At 34.6% G+C, this 23,120-nt stretch overlaps 1 protein-coding gene across 3 annotated transcripts in view; it reads left to right on the top strand.

The window, feature by feature from the left end:
• SCFD1 (sec1 family domain containing 1) overlaps positions 1-23,120 on the top strand; it is a gene marked incomplete at its 5' end in the record, with an annotated part of 134,459 nt that overhangs the window by 91,493 nt on the left and 19,846 nt on the right. For 2 of the 3 annotated variants that reach the window (XM_082854025.1, XM_082854026.1), the window contains 5 exons: positions 152-222; positions 3,211-3,290; positions 12,557-12,619; positions 14,893-14,968; positions 22,857-22,910. In XM_082854025.1, the coding sequence (XP_082710151.1) occupies positions 152-222; positions 3,211-3,290; positions 12,557-12,619; positions 14,893-14,968; positions 22,857-22,910 (344 nt within the window). Of the gene's footprint in view, positions 1-151; positions 223-3,210; positions 3,291-12,556; positions 12,620-14,892; positions 14,969-22,856; positions 22,912-23,120 lie in introns of those variants that run through there. The other variant, XR_014326722.1, reaches the window with a different exon arrangement.

The raw sequence follows: 23,120 nt of genomic DNA, 5'->3' as shown, positions 1-23,120 counted from the left end.
TTTAGTGCCTATAACGTTAAATCATTTGAATCAAGAACCTTAGTTTGTCTTGTCACATTTATGTATGCCTTGAGATTATAGTGTTGACTATAATACATAACAACCAGAATTATGAAAGTCTTTTTTTCCTTATCTATTTTCCCCTTTGTAGCAGGAACTCCAGAAGATAAAATGAGGCTGTTTCTTATCTATTACATAAGTGCACAGCAAGCACCTTCTGAGGTATGTCCTCTGTATGCAGTTACTGGGAGGAAGGGAGAATACTCGCTTGTTTCAGAAAATAGAAGTAAAAATCACTGTAACCAAGTAATTACTTCATTCCTTCCTTTAAAAGAAAAACAATTTCGTAAGGCTAGTTCTATTTACCGCTGAATATTATAGCAGTATTTATTGTCACCAAGAGAACTATTCACTCATGAAATATCTCACCACTTTTAAGTTGTTAGAATATGAACTGAATTCATGACCAAAATTCTTATTTCTGGAAAATAACTATTCTAAACTAAGTTAACCAAGTTTGCTCTGCCTTTTGAAAGATTGATCTTATCATTTCTCATGATGTGATGATCCTAGAAGTTCCATTTCTTTGAGCTATAGCCACTAATACTTATTTTCCTTACAAGGAATTTCGCTTTAACCTAAAGTAAAAGTTTGGTAATATTTTGCTGTTGTTTTAAAACTAATGTCGAGGGACTTCCCTGGTGGCGTAGTGGTTAAGAATCCGCCTGCCAGTGCAGGGGGATATGGGTTTGATTCCTGGCCCAGGAAGATCCCACGTGCCGCAGAGCAACTAAGCCCGTGCGCCACAACTACTGAGCCTATGCTCTAGAGCCCGCGAGCCACAACTACTGAGCCCTCAACTACTGAAGCCTGTGAGCCTATAGCCTGTGCTCCACAACAAGAGAAGCCACCACAGTGAGAAGCGCCCGCACCGCAATGAAGAGTAGCCCCCCTCACCACAACTAGAGAAAGCCCACGTGCAGCAACGAAGACCCAACACAGCCAAAAATAAACAAACAAATTAAAAAAAAAAAAAAAAACCTAATGTCCATTATAGAATATAGAGAAGTCACTTGGAGGAAAATATCTAAATTTCCAAAAGTTATATAAATATGGTATCAATAATTTCCTAAGATTAAACTTCAGATTCACATCTATCATTTGATCCATATAAAAATAAAGTTGAGAGACTGTATTGCAGTAAAAAAGCTACTTTTTATATCAGAATAAATTTCTAAGAATGATTGGAAAATCTATCTTCCTTTCTAGATTTTTTTCTCACTGGAAGAGTAGATTGTGGGATATTTTGTTGTTTTCTTTTTCTTTAATAAGCCATCAATTGCTTTTGAGGAAAAAAATTTTTTTAAGTATGTAGAGGTAATACTGTGAAGGAAAACAGTGATTTTGCTATCAGTCTTGTTGCTGGGTTAGAGACCTGTTAACTCTTTCTAATGTTAACTTCGTATAATTTTACTGGATGAGCAACTAGCATAAGGAACTTGGGAATGACGCCTAGAATGAGATGGCTGTTGTAAACTCCTTTCCTTTGCTGGTAGCAATTATTTTTCTAATGTCAGTAGATTGTAAGGCTTCTTTTTGTTTGGCATGTTAAAACAGCAAAGTAAACCCAATATTTGCTTTAGATCAATTCTGCTTTATCCTAAGAATACATTTCTTGACTTTTATTTTAATTCAGTAAGGAAGTTCAGTAGTCCCCCCTTATCCAAGGGAGATATGTTCCAGGACCCCCAGTGGATGCCTGAAACCATGGAGAGTACCAAACTTCCCCCCCCCACTACCATATATACTGTTTTTTTCTATACATACATACATACATACCTATGATAAAGTTTAATTTATAAATTAGGCACAGTAAGAGATTAACAACAACTAATAATAAATTAGAATAATTATAAAAATATGCTATAATAAAAGTTATGTGAATGTGGACTCTCTCTCTCAAAATATATTGTACTGTAGTCATCCTTCCTATGATGATGATGTGAGCTCATAAAATGCCTGCATGATGAGACGAAATGAGGTGAATGACACAGGCATGGTGATGTAGCATTAGGCTACTATTGACCTTCTGACTGAAGGAGAATCATCTACTTCAGATGATCCTGTGTCATCAAGCCATGATGGTGTCGATTGTTAGATGTCAGGAGCAGATGATGTCAATGGTTGGGGCAGGACTGATCAGGAAAGCACAAGTTTTCATCACACTACTCAAAACGGCACACAATATGAATTGTTTATTTCTGGGAATTTCCATTTAGTATTTTCAGACCTCAGTTGACCACAGCAACTGAAACCATGGAAAGCAAAACTGCTGAAGGGAGGGGATTACTGTATAGTTTTCTTTCTAGAAACATCTCTGTCATTAATGGGGGTGTTCCTTTAAGGGATTCTAATAGCCTATTTATATTTTCTTAGGAATATATGATTTTAAAACTTAATGCAGTTTCCCTTAATTTGACCACATTATTTTATTTCATTTATTTTTGGTAAGAATTATGTCTTTTCATAAGTTTAAGTGGTCATTAAGTGGCTTGACGCAAATTTTGACTACTGATGTAATAGCCCCTAAAATGCAAAGTAGTGAACATCTCTGATTTGATGGTGAGCTTAAAATTTTCTTTCTTTTAAATTTTTATAATGGAGTCACTGTGATGATAGGCTCCCGTGACATATCCGAATTCAACTAGACTTTACTCATCAGGAAATAAAAAAAGAATAAGAAAGAAAACTATTTAAAAAGTGTAGGACACCTGCTGTTCAGTTAATAAATTTGGACCTCTGCAGTGAATAAGAGATGGGATAACCTGAATCTGCAGGTCCCCTAAGTCAACGTCATTCCCCTCATGTTTTCAATTTTGGAATATTCTTGATCAAGCCAGATCTTTCATTTAATGCTTATCCTAAGGACAAGCAATCTGTGTCAACAGTGGAGGAAAAACTGTGTTGGGCTTACTGAGGGATGACAAAATACTGTACTTTATAGGTGATTTGGGAGCCTATCAAAGGTAATTTTCATTATATGTGATTTTTATCTCATGCTCATTTGAGTACTCCCTTAAGATACCACTCCACTCTACTTAGGTGCTCATGCCTTTAGTCTAACTTTCTGATTAATCCAATGATAACAAACAAAATGGTCTCTTTCATGAAAGTAAAAGTTTTTGTCATATGATTCTTTTCTTATTTCAGGCTGATTTGGAGCAATACAAAAAAGCTTTAACTGATGCTGGATGCAACCTTAATCCCTTACAGTATATCAAACAGTGGAAGTAAGTTTTATTTTATTCTTCAGTTCTTACCATTTAAGAGAGTACAATGGAAGTTGAGTTCCCAAGAAAATGGGAATGTTACTAAGAAAACTGAACAGTGCCTTGGTATTTTTTTTTTATTCAATGGCATAAATATTTCCTTATCTCCCCCACCCTTTCCACAACTTTATATAAAATAGTGATGCCTTTCTTTCCTAGACATATTTTTTCCTATATTTTCTTCAAAGATGTGAGATGAGAAAGTCAAAGACTGAAATGTTGTGGGTCAACTGTCTCAAAAACATTTTTTAAATGTTTTAATTTCACTAATAATCAGAGAAATGCAGATTAATATAATGCAAAGATTTCGAAAATATTGTGCCAAGGATCCAGGAAAATTAACTGATGCATTTATACTCTACTATTAGAAATATAAATTGTCAAAATTTTGCTGGCTAGTATAAAAAGTTTTTTAAAAGAATAGCTTTGACCTAGCACTTCTCTTAAGAATTAATCTCGAAGAAGAAATTGGGGTTGTAAAATCTTAGAAGCGATTGTAATAATCAAATTTTGAAAATCAACCTGAATGTCAAGGATTGAAATTATGTCATTTCCACAGGAATGCAACTGAGTCATTAAAAATGTTGTGGACGACTTACTCTAATGACCATTGAGAAATGGCCATGTTATGTTACAAAGTGAAATATAGTTTACTGTTCAATGATTTGTTTGATAAATAACTTCCTTTGTCTCAGTGACTAGGGACTCTTCTAGACATTAAGAATACAATAGTGGAGGGCTTCCCTGGTGGCGCAGTGGTTGAGAGTCCGCCTGCCAATGCAGGGGACACTGGTTCGTGCCCCGGTCTGGGAAAAAAAAAAAAAAGAAAACAATAGTGGGGCTTCCCTGGTGTCGCAGTGGTTAAGAATCCGCCTGCCAATGCATGGGACACGGGTTCGAGCCCTGGCCCGGGAAGATCCCACATGCTGCGGAGCAACTAAGCCCATGCGCCACAACTACTGAGCCTGCGCCCTAGAGCTCATGTGCCACAACTACTGAGCCCACGTGCCACAACTATTGAAGCCTGTGTGCCTAGAGCCCGTGCTCTGCAACAAGAGAAGCCACTGCAATGAGCAGCCCGTGCCCCGCAACAAAGAGTATCCCCTGCTCGCCACAACCAGAGAAAGCCCATGCACAGCAACAAAGACCCAACGCAGCCAAAAATAAAAATAAATAAATAAAATTTATTTTAAAAAGAATACAATAGTAAACATGGTATGGAAGGCTCCTACTTTCACTGAATTTACATTTGTGTTGAGGGAACAATAAGTCAACAAATAAGCAAACAAATGAACAGAGTTCTGTTAAACCATATTCACCATATTAAGTGATATAAAGAAAATAAAACTAAGTGATAAGATCTTAATTTGTTGAGGTATTAGCTAAATTTGTTGAGGAGATCAGGATAAGCCTCTGGGTAGGTAACACTTGAGCCAAAACTTAGATGACATTTTTTACATTACGATCCCTATTATCTAACCATTTATCCATCCATTTGTGTGTGTGTGTGTGTATGGACATACACATATATACATATAACTGCATAGCTAAAATTCTGTTCACTTAAATGCTAATAGTGGGTAACTCTGAGTAGTAGAATTTTTTTCCTTTTGGGTTCTTTATTTCCAAATTTTCTACAACAGTATATTCAGATTATTTCTTAAAATAATTTTTTTTTAAGACTAGAGGATGGAATATGCTTCTGATCTCAAGTGTATCAAAAAAATATGCATAGAAGAGAAATATACCAAGTTGTTAACAGGTATATCGCTGAGTTATGAGTTTATGATTGCATTTTATTATCATATTTCTGTTTGGTTTTTTTCCAATTTGCTTTTATTTCACTGTTTTCTTTTTTTTGGAATTTTATTTTTTATACAGCGGGTCCTTATTAGTTATCTATTTTTTACATATTAGTATATATATGTCAATCCCAATCTCCCAATTCATCCCACCACCACCACAACCCCCCTCCACTTTCCCCCTTTGGTGTCCATACGTTTGTTCTCTACATCTGTGTCTCTGTTTCTACCCTGCAAACGAGTTCATCTGTACCATTTTTCTAGGTTCCATATATGCATTAATACACGATATTTGTTTTTCTCTTTCTGACTTCACTCTGTATGACAGTCTCTAGATCCATCCACGTCTCTGCAAATAACTCAATTTCGTTCCTTTTTATGGCTGAGTAATATTACATTGTATATATGAACCACATCTTTATCCATTCGTCTGTCAGTGGACATGTAGGTTGCTTCCATGACCTGGCTATTGTAAATAGTGCTGCAATGAACATTGGGGTGCATGTGTCTTTTTGAATTATGATTTTATCTGGGTATATGCCCAGTAGTGGGATTGCTGGGCCATATGGTAATTCTATTTTTATTTTTTTTATTTATTTATTTTTGCTTTTTTTTTTTTCTTTTTGCGGTACGCGGGCCTCTCACTGTTGTGGCCTCTCCTGTTGCGGAGCACAGGCTCCGGACGTGCAGGCTCAACGGCCATGGCTCACGCTCCTAGCCACTCCGTGACATGTGGGATCTTCCTGGACCGGGGCACGAACCTGTGTCCCCTGCATCAGCAGGCAGACTCTCAACCACTGCGCCCCCAGGGAAGCCCCTATTTTTAGTTTTTTAAGGAACCTCCATACTGTTCTCCATAGTGGCTGTATCAATTTACATTCCCACCAACAGTGCAGTAGGGTTCCCTTTTCTCCACACCCTCTCCAGCATTTATTGTTTGTAGACTTTTTGATGATGGCCATTCTAACTGGTGTGAGGTGGTACCTCATTGTAGTTTTGATTTGCATTTCTCTAATAGTGATGTTGACCAGCTTTTCATGTGCTTCCGGCAATCTCTATGTCTTCTCTGGAGAAATGTCTATTTAGGTCTTCTGCCCATTTTTTGATTGGGTTGTTTGTTTTTTTTAATATTGAGCTGCATGAGCTGTTTATATATTTTAGAGATTAATCCATTGTCTGTTGATTCTTTTGCAAATATTTTCTCCCATTCTGAGGGTTGTCTTTTCGTCTTGTTTGTAGTTTCCTTTGCAAAAGCTTTTAAGTTTCATTAGGTCCCATTTTTTAATTTTTGTTTTTATTTCCATTACTCTAGGAGATGGATCTGAAAAGATCTTGCTGTGATTTATGTCAAAGAGTGTTCTTCTTCCTATGTTTTCCTCTAAGAGTTTTATAGTGTCCGGTCTTATATTTAGGTCTCTAATCATTTTGAGTTTATTTTTGTGTATGGTGTTAGGGAGTGTTCTAATTTCATTATTTTACATGTAGCTGTCCATTTTTCCCAGCACCACTTATTGAAGAGACTGTCTTTTCTACATTGTATATCCTTGCCTCCTTTGTCATAGATTAGTTGACCATAGGTGCATGGGTTTACCTCTGGGCTTTCCATCCTGTTGCATTGATCTATATTTCTGTTTTTGTGCCAGTACCATATTGTCTTGATTACTGTAGCTTTGTAGTATAGTCTGAAGTCAGGGAGTCGGATTTCTCCAGCTCCGTTTTTTTCCCTCAGGACTGCTTTGGCTATTCGGGGTCTTTTGTGTCTCCATACAAATTTTAAGATTTTTTGTTCTAGTTCTGTAAAAAATGCCACTGGTAATTTGATAGGGACTGCTTTGAATCTGTAGATTGCTTTAGGTAGTATAGTCATTTTCACAGTATTGATTATTCTAATCCAAGAACATGGTATATCTCCATCTGTTTGTGTCATCTTTCATTTCTTTCATCAGTGTCTTATGGTCTTCTGAGTACAGGTCTTTTACCTCCTTAGGTAGGTTTATTCCTAGGTATTTTATTCTTTTTTTTGCAGTGGTAAATGGGATTATTTCCTTATTTCTCTTTATGATCTTTCATTGTTAGTGCATAGGAATGCAAGAGATTTCTGTGCATTAATTTTGTATCCTGCAACTTTACCAAATTCATTGATTAGCTCCCGTAGTTTTCTTGTGCCATCTTTAGGATTCTCTATGTATAGTATCATGTCATCTGCAAACAGTGACAGTTTTACTTCTTCTTTTCCAATTTATATTCCTTTTATTTCTTTTTCTTCTTTGATTGCCATGGCTAAAACTTCCTAAATTATGTTGAATAATAGTGGTGAGAGTGGGCACCCTTGTCTTGTTCCTGATCTTAGAGGAAATGCTTTCAGTTTCTCACCATTGAGAATGATGTTGGCTGTGGGTTTGTCATATATGGCTTTTATTATGTTGAGGTAGATTCCCTCTATGTCCACTTTCTGGAGAGCTTTTATCATAAATCAGTGTTGAATTTTGTCAAAAGCTTTTCTGCATCTCTTGAGATCATATGGCTTTTCTCCTTCAATTTATTAATATGTTGTATCACATTGATTGATTTGCATATATTGAAGAATCCTTGCATCCTTGGAATAAATCCCACTTGACCATGGTGTATCATCCTTTTAATGTGTTGTTGGATTCTGTTTGCAAGTATTTTGTTGAGGATTTTTGCGTCTATATTCATCAGTGATATAGGTCTGTAATTTTCTTTTTTGTAGTATCTTTGTCTGGTTTTGGTATCAGGTTGATGGTGGCCTCATAGAATGAGTTTGGAAGTGTTCCCTCCTCTGCAATTTTTGGAAAGTTTGAGAAGGATGGGTGTTAGCTCTTCTCTAAATGTTTGATAGAATTCCCTGTGAAGCCATCTGGTCCTGGACTTTCGTTTGTTGGAAAATTTTTAATCACACTTTCAATTTCATTACTTGTGATTGGTCTGTTCATATTTTCTATTTCTTCCTGGTTCAGTCTTGGAAGGTTATACCTTTCTAAGAATTTGTCCATTTCTTCCAGGTTGTCCATTTTATTGTAATAGACTTGCTTGTAGTAGTCTCTTATGATGCTTTGTATTTCTGCAGTGTCCATTGTAACTTCTCCTTTTTCATTTCTAATTTTATTGATTTGAGTCCTCTCCCTCTTTTTCTTGATGAGTGGCTAAAGGTTTATCAATTTTGTTTATCTTCTTAAACAACCAGCTTTTAGTTTTATTGATTTTTGCTCTTGTTTTCTTTGTTTCTATTTCTTTGTTTCTATTTATTTCTGCTCTGATCTTTATGATTTCTTTCCTTCTACTAACTTTGGGTTTTGTTTGTTCTTCCTCTAGTTCCTTTAAGTATAAGGTTAGATTATTTATTTGAGATTTTTCTTGTTTTTTGAGGTAGGCTTGTATTGCTATAAACTTCCCTCTTAGAACTGCTTTTGTTGCAGTCCATAGGTTTTTCATCATCGTGTTTTTGTTGTAATTTGTCTCTAGGTATTTTTTGATTTCCTTTTTGATATCTTCAGTGATCTCCTGGTTATTTAATAGCATACTGTTTAGCCTCCATGTGTTTGTGTTTTTTATGGTTTTTTCCCTGTAATTGATTTCTAATCTCATAGCATTGTGGTCAGAAAAGATCCTTTATATGATTTCAATTTTCTTATATTTACCAAGGCTTGATTTGTGACCCAAGAGGTTATCTATCTTGTCGAATGTTCCATGTGCCCTTGAGAAGAAAGTGTAATCTGCTGTTTTTGGATGGAATGTTCTATAAATATCAATTAAATCTATCTGGTCTATTGTGTCATTTAAAGCTTGTGTTTCCTTATTAATTTTCTGTCTGGATGATCTGTCCATTGGTGTAAGTGAGCTATTAAAGTCCCCCACTATTATTGTGTTACTATCAGTTTCCTCTTTTATAGCTGTCAGCAGTTGTCTTATGTATTGAGGTGCTCCTGTGTTGGGTGCATGTATATTTATAATTGTTATATCTTCTTCTTGGATTGATCCCTTGATCACTATGTAGTGTCCTTCTTTGCTCTTGTAATAGTCTTTATTTTAAAGTCTATTTTGTCTGATATGAGAATTGCTACTCCAGCTTTCTTTTGATTTCCATTTGCATAGAATATCTTTTTCTATTCCCTCACTTTCAGTCTGTTATGTGTCCCTAGGTCTGAAGTGGGTCTCTTGTAGATAGCATATATATGGGTCTTGTTTCTGTATCCATTCAGCGAGCCTGTGTCTTTTGGTTGGAGCATTTAATCCATTCACGTTTAAGGTAATTATCAATATGTATGTTCCTATTACCATTTTCTTAATTGTTATGGGTTTTTTTTGGTAGGTTCTTTTCTTCGCTTGTGTTTCCCACTTAGAGAAGTTCCTTCATCATTTGTTATAGAGCTGGTTTGGTGGTGCAGAATTCTCTTACCTTTTGCTTGTCTATAAAGCTTTTGATTTCTCCGTTGAATCTGAATGAGATCCTTGCTGGGTAGAGTAATCTTGGTTGTAGGTTCTTCCCTTTCATCACTTTAAATATATCATGCTACTCCCTTCTTGCTTGTAGAGTTTCTGCTGAGAAAGGGAGTTCCCTTGTATGTTATTTGTCATTTTTCCCTTGTTGCTTTCAATAATTTTTCTTTGTCTTTAATTTTTGTCAATTTGATTACTGTGTGTCTCGGCATGTTTCTCCTTGGGTTTATCCTGTATGGGACTCTCTGTGCTTCCTGGACTTGGGTGGCTATTTCCTTTCCCATGTTACGGAAGTTTTTGACTATAATCTCTTCAAATATTTTCTCGGGTCCTTTCTCTCTTCTCCTTCTGGGACCCCTATAATATGAAAGTTGTTACGTTTAATGTTGTACCAGAGGTCTCTTAGGCTGTCTTCATTTCTTTTCATTCTTTTTTCTTTATTGTCTTCCACAGCAGTGAATTCCACCATTCTGTCTTCCAGGTCACTTATCTGTTCTTCTGCCTCAGTTATTCTACTATTGATTCCTTCTAGTGTATTTTTCATTTCAGTTATTTTGTTGTTCATCTCTGTTTGTTTTTTAATTCTTCTAGGTCTTTGTTCTTTAATTCTTCTAGGTCTTTGTTAAACATTTCTTGCATCTTCTTGATCTTTGCCTCCATTCTTTTCCTGAGGTCCTGGATCATCTTCACTATCATTTATTCTGAATTTTTTTTCTGGAAGGTTGCCTATCTCCACTTCATTTAGTTGTTTTTCTGGGGTTTTATCTTGTTCTTTCATCTGGTACATAGTCCTCTGTGTTTTCATTTTGTCTGTCTTTCTGTGAATGTGGTTTTCATTCCACAGGCTGCAGAATTGTAGTTCTTCTTGCTTCTGCTGTCTGCCCTCTTCACTGTGTTCTTACGATAAGAAAAAAGTAGACAACAAACCTTAGTTTAACAAAAGAAACCGAAAACTGTCTTTTCTAATTTTTATAACATATACACTTAAATATTTGGCTGTGTCGTATATGTCATTGTGTTTTACATTATGACTTATGTGGAACTCCCTAATCAAATATTTGGTGTTAAAAGAGGAAAGGCAGTCTTGGGCATTATTTTACATGGTTACAAAGTATTCAATATATAATTTCTAATTTGTAACATTCTTTCTAATTATAAGGGTTATATCAGTTTATTGAAGAAAATTTTAGGAAACTCAGAAAGGTATAAGGAAAGTAAAAATTTACCTGTAGTCTCCCCATTCAGAGTCTACCATAAACCGTATTGTTTATCCTTCTATATGCATATTACATATTTATATTTTTAATCAGGAAATTATTGTTATAGATGCAGTTTGTATTCTAGAGTTCCAATTCCTTTCATTATGCCAGTTTTTCATCATCTTAAATACAGCTGACCCTAGAACAACTTGGGGGTTAGGGATGCCAACCCTCTGCACAGTTACAAATTAAAGTATTACTTTACAGTTGTCTGGCCCTCTGTATCCCTGGTTCCACATACATGGATTCAACCAACCACAGATCATGTAGTACTGTAGTATTTATTGATACAAATATGAGTATAAGTGGACCTGCATAGTTCAAACCCATGTTGCTCAAGGTTCCAGCTGTAGTCTCCAATGGTAGTATTTAGTGTTTCCATGATATTCAGCCATATAAATGTAATATTCTTTATTTAACCCTTTATTACTTAGAGATAGTTAGATACATATTATTTATATTTAGATACTGCTATTTCTGGTGAAAAATAAATTTTTGTTAAAGACAAAAATTCCAGCCTACTGCTGAAAACAGCTGATTCAAATCCTCCTTTCAGAACAAAATTGTGATTTTTGTGTTTGGGATTTCTCTAATGGTATCAGCAAATATTGTCCAGGTTGAAATAGAATATTTAAGCATTTCATCTTCCACATCTTAGTGATTCCCATTCTTTTTTTACTCTCATAATGTTTTCTTGTATTTAGGTAGGGTTTTTTTCCATTTACAAAAGCATTTGGAATGATAAGGAATTATAAAAGAATATTGATTCACATAAAAATGTTTATGGCATGCTATTATTAAAATGTTATAGAACAGTATGTACAATATGATACTAATTTTGTTTTTAAAGTATATATGTTGTGTATGCATATGTTTAAAGATTAGAAGAATATATGCCGAAATCCTAACAGTGGTTACTTCTTAGTGGTAGGGTTCTTCTGGGAGCATTCTGTTTTCTGGATTCTCTACAGTGAACATATTCCCAGAAGGAAAATATTTTTTAAAACATAGCTAAGTGCCATATTTTTGCAGAGCCGTCAAGAATTCTATAGTTTAGTTAAAGACATTCTAGACATTCATTTAGAAAGATTTGAAAATAAATGACTATATGCAATTCAGTATAAAAGTGTATATGTAACTATAAGGAAATATCATTGAGCAGTAGAATTAGAATAGTGTTAATGAAGAAAGTGGTGATTTTGAGCTGAATCTTAAAAGGAAATGTACAGTTTTTTATTGGAGAAGACAGTGAGTTTATACCCTCAAAGGACAGCATCCCAAAGGCATGTGTCTGGGAATGAGAGAATATAGAATGTGGAGAATAGTAAAGAGACTAAACTTAATCAGTATGTGATTGTTCTTTTAAAACAGAAAGTCTCTGTTTCATGTTAATGATCAGATATTTAAAAAACAAAAGAGAAATCCTGAAGTTTGGAGAACTAATGCATTTGTGTTTTTTAAAGAATTTCACTGTTTTAGTACCAGTTGCTCTCTACTTGAACATTATTTTTCATGGTTACAAATTATATAGTCAATGTTTGTATAATTGTTTCAGTGTTAATTTTACTGAAACACTGTATTAGTTGAAAAATTTCTTTTCAAAAACTGCATAGTAAAACTTATGGTTAGTCAGTAGATATTTTAATGCCATGATACTAAATGTTAGCTCAAATAATCAGTGTTTAAATACAACTTTCTTATGTCATAGAGCTTTTGCCAAGATGGCTTCAGCTCCTACCAGCTATGGCAACACTACCACTAAACCAATGGGGTAAGTATTTTTAATAATTCTGATTGAATAAGTCTGGTACTCCAGACCATAATTGGACTTTTGTGCCTTAAAAACACAGTGTGACACTTTGGATACAGAAAGTTTTCATTGTGATACAGAACAAATGTCAGCATGCCTTTAGCTTCCATAGGTAGTTTAAATTCTGTATTTTACCTGGTATGGCTTTGTATGCTTCCTTGTTCTTAAAACATTATGTTTGGGCTTCCCTGGTGGCGCACTGGTTGAGAGTCTGCCTGCCGATGCAGGGGACATGGGTTTGTGCCCCAGTCCGGGAAGGTCCCACATGCCGCGTGAGCCATGGCCGTGAGCTAGGCTAGGCCCGTGAGCCATGGCCGCTGAGCCTGCGCGTCCGGAGCCTGTGCTCCACAATGGGAGAGGCCACAACAGTGAGAGGCCCGCGTACCAAAGAAAAGAAAAAAAAATTATGTTTTTCATTTTCAGAAGATACATGAAGTTTAAAAACTGTTTTTATATCGATGTTGATAATATAGACTTGAAGCTAGACACTCAAGACCTAGCTTCAAGATGGAACTAGGCATACTGCTAAATGATAGAGAGGAAATCCTCAGGGCTGGGTATGACTTCTGACTTCAGAAAATCCTGTATAGTATGTGTGGTTTTCAGGGGAGCTAAACAAAGTGATTCTAACTGCTGTTTTCCATACCATACTAGCTTAAAAATTCCTAGCTTATTTTTTGGAGCTTAGAACAAAAGCATGAAACTGGAGGAAAACCGGTTTACCTACCCCGAGCTGCCAGTTTTAATGAAACAGTTTCCAAAGAGTAAAAGTACTTGGCCTAAGGCAGGGCCTTGTAAGCGCTTGGCAAAATGAATCCATTTGGCCTCACCTTCAGACAGTGCTGTGCAGGTGAGCCCACTAACTCCCTGAGAGTTACCTGGTACCTGGGAATTGCCTCAGAACTGTCCACTCCAACAGAGATTACTTTCTTTTGTTTTTGTTAAAGAAATGATTTCCATCCTGTCCATCTCTTCATTTCAGAGGGAAGTAGGACAAGATAGGAAAAATGAAAATATATTTGGAAAATTACTTGCATTTACATGCATTTAATGAAACAGACTTTCCAGTTCTTTGTCTTAAAATCTTGCTGAATCTTAAAAGCCTATTAGATTTCTTATGGATTTTGTAGTTGAGGATTTTAATAAAATGTGTTATAAGAATACCTTGGATGATTTGAAGGCTTTCCTTAGCCTTCTTTTTTTTTTAATTAATTTTTATTGGAATATAGTGCTTTACAATGTGTTAGTTTCTGCTGTGCAGCAAAGTGAATCAATTATACATATACATATATCCTCTCTTTTTTGGATCTCCTTCCAATTTAGGTCACCACAGAGCATTGAGTAGAGTTCCCTGTGCTAAACAGTAGGTTCTCGTTAGTATCTCCCTAGCCTTCTAATATCAAAATGCAAGATTACCATTCTGTCCCACAAAGCATCCTTTGATTCCATGTGAGAGACTTTTTGAACCACAAATATAAAACCAATATGGCAAGTCATTTGTGTTATTTTTGTTGTTAAAAATTCAGACACTAAACAGTCTTCTGAGTTGAGGTAGAATTCATCAAGTATGTTGTGCTTCACATTTTTATATGATAGGTTTTGTGTATGAGGGGAGAAAGTATACAATTGCAGGATTAGGTCTAGCAGCTATGATATAGAGAACACAGTAACTTTTGACCTATTCGTAATACTTATAGACATATATGTTTTGAATATGTCAGTGTGTTTTGAACTCCTAAAGTGAGTCATCTGAATTACTATCTTTTTTTTAATTGAAGTATCGTTGATTTACAATGCTGTGTTAATTTTTGCTGTACAGCAAAGTGATTCAGTTATACATACATACACATTTTTTAATATTCTAGATTACTGTCTTTAATTTATTGTTTTAACATTAAGACAATCAGGAAAGCAAGGAATTCTCTTCAGTTAATAATTTGCTTAAATACTATAGCTAAGGCTTAGCAATTAAAATGTTTATATTGAGGGCAGCTCTCAATTTTTATATTTTATTAATATCGACTAGTCAGAAAGTTTTATTACTATTTTATTGTTAAATAAAATTGTGGCAGTGATGTCCATGGAAGCAGAAATTCTCAGGTCACTTCTGTTTAGTAAAAACAAAGGTGGTAGGCACAGAGAGCATCAGCATATATTGTGTAATCAGACAAGTATTCTGTCTGTAACTGGAGAGATAATTTGTACTTAGTGCAGTCCTCTTCTTTTGCACCTAGTCTCTTATCACGAGTCATGAATACAGGATCACAATTTGTGATGGAAGGAGTGAAGAACCTGGTATTGAAACAGCAAGTAAGTACAATTGTTAGAAAACACACTGGTAACTTTTGAATATAAATGTTGGCAGGTTGATTGCTCAGATAGAGCAGCTTCTACATATATTCAAGTACAAATATTAGGAATAAAATAAAATCACGGAGTCCTTTACTGGTATATTTAAGAATGTGAGGGTGTTTTACAGGTATAGTTCACAACTCTGTAATTTTATGCTTTTTTTTTTTTAATTTGCTAATTGGACTTTACTGACATTTTGATTTCCTTTAACTATTATCAGGTTTGTGAAAGTATATTAATTGAAAAAAATGAACTTAACCTTAGAATAATGAACTGTCACAAAAATGCATATCATTTAAGTTTTAACATATATTAGGAGAATATTAATAAACCAATAGCCTTAATAGTTTAAAAGCCTGTGTAAATTAAAATAAAAATATTTTAAGTAGAATATATGTTTTGAAATAATGTAACTATAGCTTGATTTCATACTTCATTTTGGAATAACAGTCTTAGTTTTAAACATAAGACTTTTTTTAATGACTTTTGTATTTTTGTTGTTTTCCTGTTATTCTTATATATAGATATTTCTGCTTCAGAGTCATCATTAATTGATTTGGTTTCAAACTGGACTTGTTTTTAACTTTTTTTATGGAAATTTTCAAATACACGTTAGTATGTCAAATACTCCTGAGCCCTTCACCAAGCTTCAATACTCAACATCGTGCCATTCTTGTTTCATCTTCCCCACTTATATTTTTTTATTTGATTTATTTTTAACTGGGATATTTTAAGGCAAATCTGAGATATAATATTTCACACATAAATACTACAGTTTGTAGTGAGAAGGATTTTAAAGGCCAAATTAAGAAAAGAAACAGAGTTAATTGTCTGTTATTCAGATCTGAATATTGTTTACTTACTTGTTTTCAGAATAAACTAGATCTTTTGTTTCTCTGAACTTCTTCCACACCTTTTATCTTTCTTATGATGTTTACCTGTGGTATTTTGTATTAACATTATTTATACTTTACTTCTTTTTTATTGAGATACAATTGATATATATTGTTTTACTTATTGATGGCAAAGAATTTTTTTCCCCATCTTTGAATTTTCCATAGCAGTTTGCAGAAAGTAGGTATTCAATTTTTGTTTGAATAAGTGAATAAGATTTTATTGTAAAAAAACATGTAGTGTTAATAAAGAACAGTGAAAAATCCTAATTTGCTGTCTTTAACTAAAAGGCTGATTACTTCCTAACTTTCCTTCAGAGAGATTCCAGATTGCTTTATTTCCTAAGTACTTGGGAAGAATTTTTAGCTTCATTATCACTCTTAGGAATTATTTTCAGTCCTTCCCATTCTGTCTCTCTTCTGGTAAGAGGCTACTACTAAATACTTAATCCACTTTTTTACTGGTTCACGGTACTTTCCTGAGTCAGTTTATCTTTACTCTCTTAGACTACTGAAGGTGAAGAGACATAAAAATAGGAGGTTGGGCACATTAGTGACCAACATACTGTACTTACAGTTTAACCTAGCACCTGTTAAAGAAAAAATTACTCATGACACTCATTAAAGTACAGTAAGGCAGACTTTATTCAGGGGGACCATTGAGAAAGATGTTGGGACCATCACAATGGAGTTTTGAAGTCTGGGAGAGAGATTGGGCTTAAGTACAAATACAAAAGTGGGAATTTATAGCCAAGGAGCAGGGTGTAGGGAATCAGTGGTTGGAAAATTACCAAGAGGAAATATCAGGGATAAAGGGGGATCCTGGCTAAACCAACCTAACAGGATTCTTGCTGAAGGCAGGCTAGTGTGATTGGACATCACCTGGGAGGTAGTAGAAGGTGAGGAACCCGATGAGATACCGAGGGTGGTTAGATACCGAGGATGGAGGTGCTGGCTATAAACTGACTTTAGCAGGATTCTTTCTAAAATTGGACAATGCAGAGATGGACACAGAAGTCCACAGGTCGAGGCCCAGTTGAAAAAGTTCAAAGAGCCTGAGTAGAACCTCGTCTAGGAGAGAACCTTTGTCATAGCACTCTATTTATTATCAACTATGGACAAGATGATTTCATATGTGAGACAAAGGGGGAACAACCAGTTTCTAAGACTACGTCTGCCTTTTGCTAGATAGACTGGCTATTGTATAACTACGTATAGTTAAATTTAGTTTTAAGGAAAAGTACATATTTTACTTAACATGTCACTGTTAGAAGGAAATCCCAGTAGTAAGATTCCCTAAACAAAGGAATCCTTGTCACAAATAACTGATAGCATTGAGCAATTACAGGCTTTAATCTTTATTTATTTATGACTGCGTTGGGTTTCCGTTGCTGCGTGCAGGCTTTCTCTAGTTGTGGCGAGCGGGGGCTACTCTTTGTTGTGGTGTGCGGGCTCCTTATTGCGGTAACTTCTCTTTGTTGCAGAGCACGGGCTCTAGGCACACGGGCTTCAGTAGTCGTGGCTCAGTAGTTGTGGCACAAAGGCCCTAGAGCACAGGCCCAGTAGTTGTGGCGCATGGGCTTAGTTGCTCCACGGCATGTGGGATCTTCCCGGACCAGAGCTCGAACCCGTGTCCCCTGCATTAGCAGGCGGATTCTTAACCACTGTGCCACCAGGGAAGTCCTTGTAATCTTTTAAATGATCAAATTTACTTTTTGAACTTATTACCTTAGCATCACATGATATACATCCCCAAATGATGCCTGTAAGAAGGGTCTAAAGTGATCGACTTAAATATTTTATTGTGCTAACACAACAGTGTGTTTTATTTAAAGTTAAGTTTATAAAATATAAAAACAGATTATCCTCTGTGACCTCAAATCCTTTTGCTTTTCTTAACATTGCAAATAACATACTGCTTTGATATAGGCAGTTTCTCACTTACAGAAGTAAAATTTGAAATGACTGGTGGTTACCTCTTTCTATATCACATTTCTATCACCACTGCTAAGAGAGCCAGGCCAGTTTTTTAAATAGATGTTAATAAGACTTTTTAGGAAATATTTATTGATTTGGGGGACACTGGTTATTGATTGGGGGATAGTGGTTCATTATATATTGTGAAGTAAAAATAAAAGTCATTATAAAACAGTAAATTCAATATGATCTTTTTGTTTTTGTTTAAAAAAAGAAAAAAAATAGAAGATACTCAAGGATATATAACTAGGTTTTAAATGTTAGTTTTTCTAGGTGAGAGTATTCACCTCTGATTAATTCCATATGATAAATTATTAGACTTCAATTATGGAATCAAAAGAGTGAACACTTCTAATTGTTCTTAGTAAATGTTACCAAATTGCTGTCCAGAAAAGTTGTACCAATTTGCAGTGATTTACAGCACCTGTTTCTCTATATCCCGCCCAAACTTGGACCTGTGTGTATGTGTATGTGTGTAATCTTTGTAAATTTAATACTTTTAAAAAGTCTCTTGTTCTAGAAATATTTAAACTCATAGAAAGCCATTTTTAAAGTTACACAGTCCTAACGTTCTAAAATTTAGAGGAATTGCTACAGGTAGATACAGGGTAGGTTGGGAACTGAAAAAAATGTCAGAGAAGAGACTGGAAAAGATGAATTCTTTGTTTCACACTTGTAAAATTCTGTTTAATTTATGCCTCTTAAGTCTCTAAGTATTTGTTTCGATTTTTTATCTGAATAAACATTTTAAGCTATAAAAACATTAGATAGAATAGGATGTCTTGTCATGTCCAGTTTTCTAGGTCACTTATAAGAGCTTTTTATACTTTTTTGTTTCTTGGGCAGCATAAGTTTTATGTATCACAAGTATTAGCTATCACATAAAACCATTTGAATGATATTCGCAGATTTGAAATATGTGAGGATAATTGTACAAGAACGTGATGATGAATAATGTAGTACTAAGTTGCATAATTTAAAAGTCTTCTATTTCACTTTCTTTGGCTTGTTTGCTTAAATAATCACTCTTTTAAAAATGAATTAACAACAAATAAATTGCAAGCAGTGGAATTCAGTAGATTAAAAAAGACTTAAAAGATATATCACCTAATTGCAATGTATAACCCTTATTAACATTATAATTTGAACAGTGAAACTGTAAGAAATAAATTTATGGAGCAGGAAAATTTTGATACTGACTAGATATTGAGCTGTATTAAAAATATTTGCTGATTATTTTAGGTGTGATAGTAGTGTTATAGGGGGTTTTTTTTCTTTTAGGAGTTCTTATATTGTGGAGATATATATACTGAAATATTTATTGCTAAAATGATTTGATACTGGGAACTTGTTTTAAAACAGCCTAGGGAGTGGGGAGTGAGAGTATAGATAAAATAAGAATTTGCCATGAGTTGATAATTGTTGAACCTGAATGATGGAAATTGATGTGTTTTACTGGGTCCAGGTAATCCTGTTTCTTGATTTTATTGCCATTAATATGCTATGGTTTTGGGAAAAAATACCGCTTTATATATTTTATTCTTTCCTCATCTGTAAGATGTGGATGTTGGATTCACTCTGTAGATCCCTTCTGATTTATAATTTTTAAATTTTGGAAATAGATGATCCATCCTATTCCCCTTCCTCCTATCTGCTTCACTGACAACTTTCCAATATCCGCATACTCCATCTTATTCTTTACTTGGCTAATACAGTCTTCCAGATAAGTATTCTCTTCAAGAAAGTACACATACTGCTTTTCATTCTTTAGGACTTTGATAATCAAGACAGCAGCGACTCTTGTCCCAACTTCACTACCTAGTTCATCATCAGAGTATCATCCCAAATCCAAGGCTACCCAGGGTGGGGCAGGGGCGGCGGGGGGGCGGGGGGGAGTTGGAAATAGTCACCATAGACCAGATGGCAATACAGGGCAACAAGTGGCTAATCCTAGGAGAATTAGAGGGGAAAAATGTTTTTAACTGTTTTGGATATAGGGCTGTATTATGTTTTTTAGATTGTTTTTTAATTTCTTTGCATATTTTATTTTAATTTTGTTTTTAAGCAATTATGCCATCAGAGACAAAAATTAACATTGTTTTTATTTAAACTTTTCCAGTGACTAAAATCATAAAACGTGACTATGGTCATAAAACTATTAAGGATTTTTAGAAATTAATTTCTTACTGTATTTTTTTTTCTCCCAGTAATATTTCTAGTTCATATATTTGAAATTTGAACATCTTGGAAATAGTGATCCTTAATTTAGGATATTCACATGTATGGGATTCTGTCTCTCAAATCTAAATAGATATAGAGGCTTTCTACTAATAAAAATTTAGTTAGTAACCTAGACAATAATATTTTTCATTTTATTTCTGAAACAGTTTCTAAAAACAATGAAATATATGCTTGGGAATTTTTAAAATAATGGGCTTTCATTTGATTAAATTTCATTTATACCTCTGTTATTGAGGTACACAATTTTTTTGTGTCTTTAAAGATGAGTGAACAGACCATTTGTTGAGTGAAGAAAATTGTATGGTTTTGTTCTGCTGTTTTCTCTCTGTTAGCTGCCACAGTTCAGTTTTTTCAATTAGTAGAACTTAGTTATCTTAGATATAAATTATTATCAATATAAAATTCATTTTAAAATGATTAACTTAAGTCTTCATATAGGCCAGATAGAGCATTAGTTGATGACAGAGCTCTCAGAAGTTGTTTCCTGAAGTACTCTTTCTTAGACCTTTAAAGACATTATGTATTTCCTTTATCATTCTCTACACTGCGAGTTTTCCTTAATGTGTGGCAGTGTGTGAATTTATGTGTGGTGTGGCAGTGGTAGATGACTCTTTTGGTGTTATCTGTAAAGACCAAACAAAAACATAAAGAATCGTCTCTGGGCTCTTAAACTTCTGAACTGTACTGCTAGAAAGAAATTTTTCTTGTGTTATTTAATGACCTATTCACTAGCAGGCTTATCTTCAGACACAGCAGAGATATGAAATGCCAAGTAAAATTTAACTGTACCTTTTAGAAAAATCTTATTTTTATACTAAATGAAATATTCAAATTTCCAGTTATTTTCACAAATACAATAAAAGTAATATGACTCATATGGCTTTATCAATTATATAAAATCTTTTCTGAACTTTTCTCCATTGCACATATCTAATACCATAGTACAATTCAGAGAGTTAAACGGAGAATTCAAAGTAAATAGAGGGGCTTCCCTGGTGACGCCGTGGTTTAGAGTCCGCCTGCCGATGCAGGGGATACGGGTTCGTGCCCCGGTCCGGAAAGATTCCCACATGCCGCGGAGCGGCTAGGCCCGTGAGCCATGGCCGCTGAGCCTGCGCGTCCAGAGCCTGTGCTCCGCAACGGGAGAGGCCACAACAGTGAGAGGGCCGCGTACCGCAAAAAAAAAAAAAAAAAAAAAAAAAATGTAAATAGAGAAATGGATATAAAATTAATTTTAGTAAAATGTTATAATTTATAATGTTGCCTTGCTCCAGAATTCTTTTTATTGTTCCTGTTACGTTGCAAAGTACTTCATCTTTTGTTGGTGTTACTTAGAACAAATTTGTAACTGTAGTTTTTTCTTTTGAAAGCATTTTTACCAGTTATTATTACCAGTTATTATTTTACCCAGTTATTCTTTAGAGAAAGTTATGGTTTAGACTTACATTCTTAAGTGAACAAACTCAAGTTTATTTGAAACAAAACTTAAAAGGTAAAATTTTGAGCTCTCTTTTTCAAATTCTAAATAGAATTCAGGAAGTACATTCAGTCAGCTTGAACATTTGGTGCTTGTGTTTATATTAAGAAGTTCCTGGCCAACAAAAATATCAGAGAATAATGAAATAACTTTAATTTTACTTGCCTAAGATTATCTTGAAAGATTTTTACTTGCCGATCTAGAGAAAGGAAAAGGAAAAAGAAATGCGTGTTTTCTGCCTGGGCAAAGCAGCATTTTCCTTACTGATGGTCCATTTTAGTAACAATAAAATGTTTTATGACCTACAGAAAGTAAAACTTGTAAAATAGTAATGTGTTATCTACAGTTATTTGAATAATGAGATTTAATGTTGCCTCTGTTGTATGAAATCTCTAAGATACAAAACTATTCTTTCCAGAATATTCTGTACAGTTCACAAAGGAAATATCAGTTCAAAGTGGGCAGAATACCATCCCAGTAGGAAGGTACTTTGAATAGGCATAATAGTCACTTAGTAAATTTTCTGTACCCAATGTGTTGTTACATTCAAAATAATGGTTAAAATGGTCAGATTGAAACATAGCAATAGTATTTCATATCCCCATGCATGTAAGCATGTCAAGGGGCAATCTTCTGTCAACACCAGTGTTATACATTTTATGTTCAAAGTGGAATGTGTTTTGTAAGAAGATAATATAGTATGTCATTGAAAATTTGGAATTTATCCCAGGCAAAATTAAAGTGGTCAGTAAAGTTGTGTGTGCATCCATTTCCCCATTTTTTCAAAGAACACAAGTATCTTATTGGCTAGAAGAATATACATTAGAAATGAAAAAACTCTGTTAGGTCATTTAATCTCATATATTTCTGCAAACTTAAAGTACTATTTTTTAAATAAATCTGCAGAAAGGAAATGAAAAAAAGGGGGTGGGGATTCTTACTCAATTAAAAGCTTACAATTACGGGTGTTAAAAAGCAGACATCCAACAAAGTAAAAAGCCCAAATATGTATTTGTACTAAAACCTGGATACACCTACACATTTTTAAAAATTACGTTTTTTCTATGGAACCTTGAATAATGCCAAGGGTGTTTACAACTATGACACCATTCACAGAATACTTAATCTTAGAATGTGTTTAATTGAAAGGTAAGCATACTGAACTATAGAATGATCAGGTTGTTTTGCTACTAGAGAAGAATTTTGGTTTGTTATTTCTTCTAATATTTAACAAAATACTCACTGATCTCTTCCACAGAATCTACCTGTTACTCGTATTTTAGACAATCTCATGGAGATGAAGTCAAACCCTGTGAGTAGCATATAACACTGTACTTGTAAGTTCTTGAACATACCAGACTATATACAAAAAGTGATAAACTCAGAGTTTGTTGTGGGCTTAATCACAGCAGACTACATGCTGGAAAGGAAAGAGTCCATGTTCTCAAACAGCCTTTTTTAGCCATTCCCATTTAGCCACAGATAAATGGGAATTGGTTTCTCAGCTGCTACATCACTCTGG

This window comes from Leucopleurus acutus, assembly GCF_964270905.1.
Source record: "Leucopleurus acutus genome assembly, chromosome: 1".
Lineage (NCBI taxonomy): Eukaryota > Metazoa > Chordata > Mammalia > Artiodactyla > Delphinidae > Leucopleurus > Leucopleurus acutus.
The sequence above is the reverse complement of the archived record's forward strand: the minus strand, read 5'-3'. Positions and strand labels throughout refer to the sequence as shown.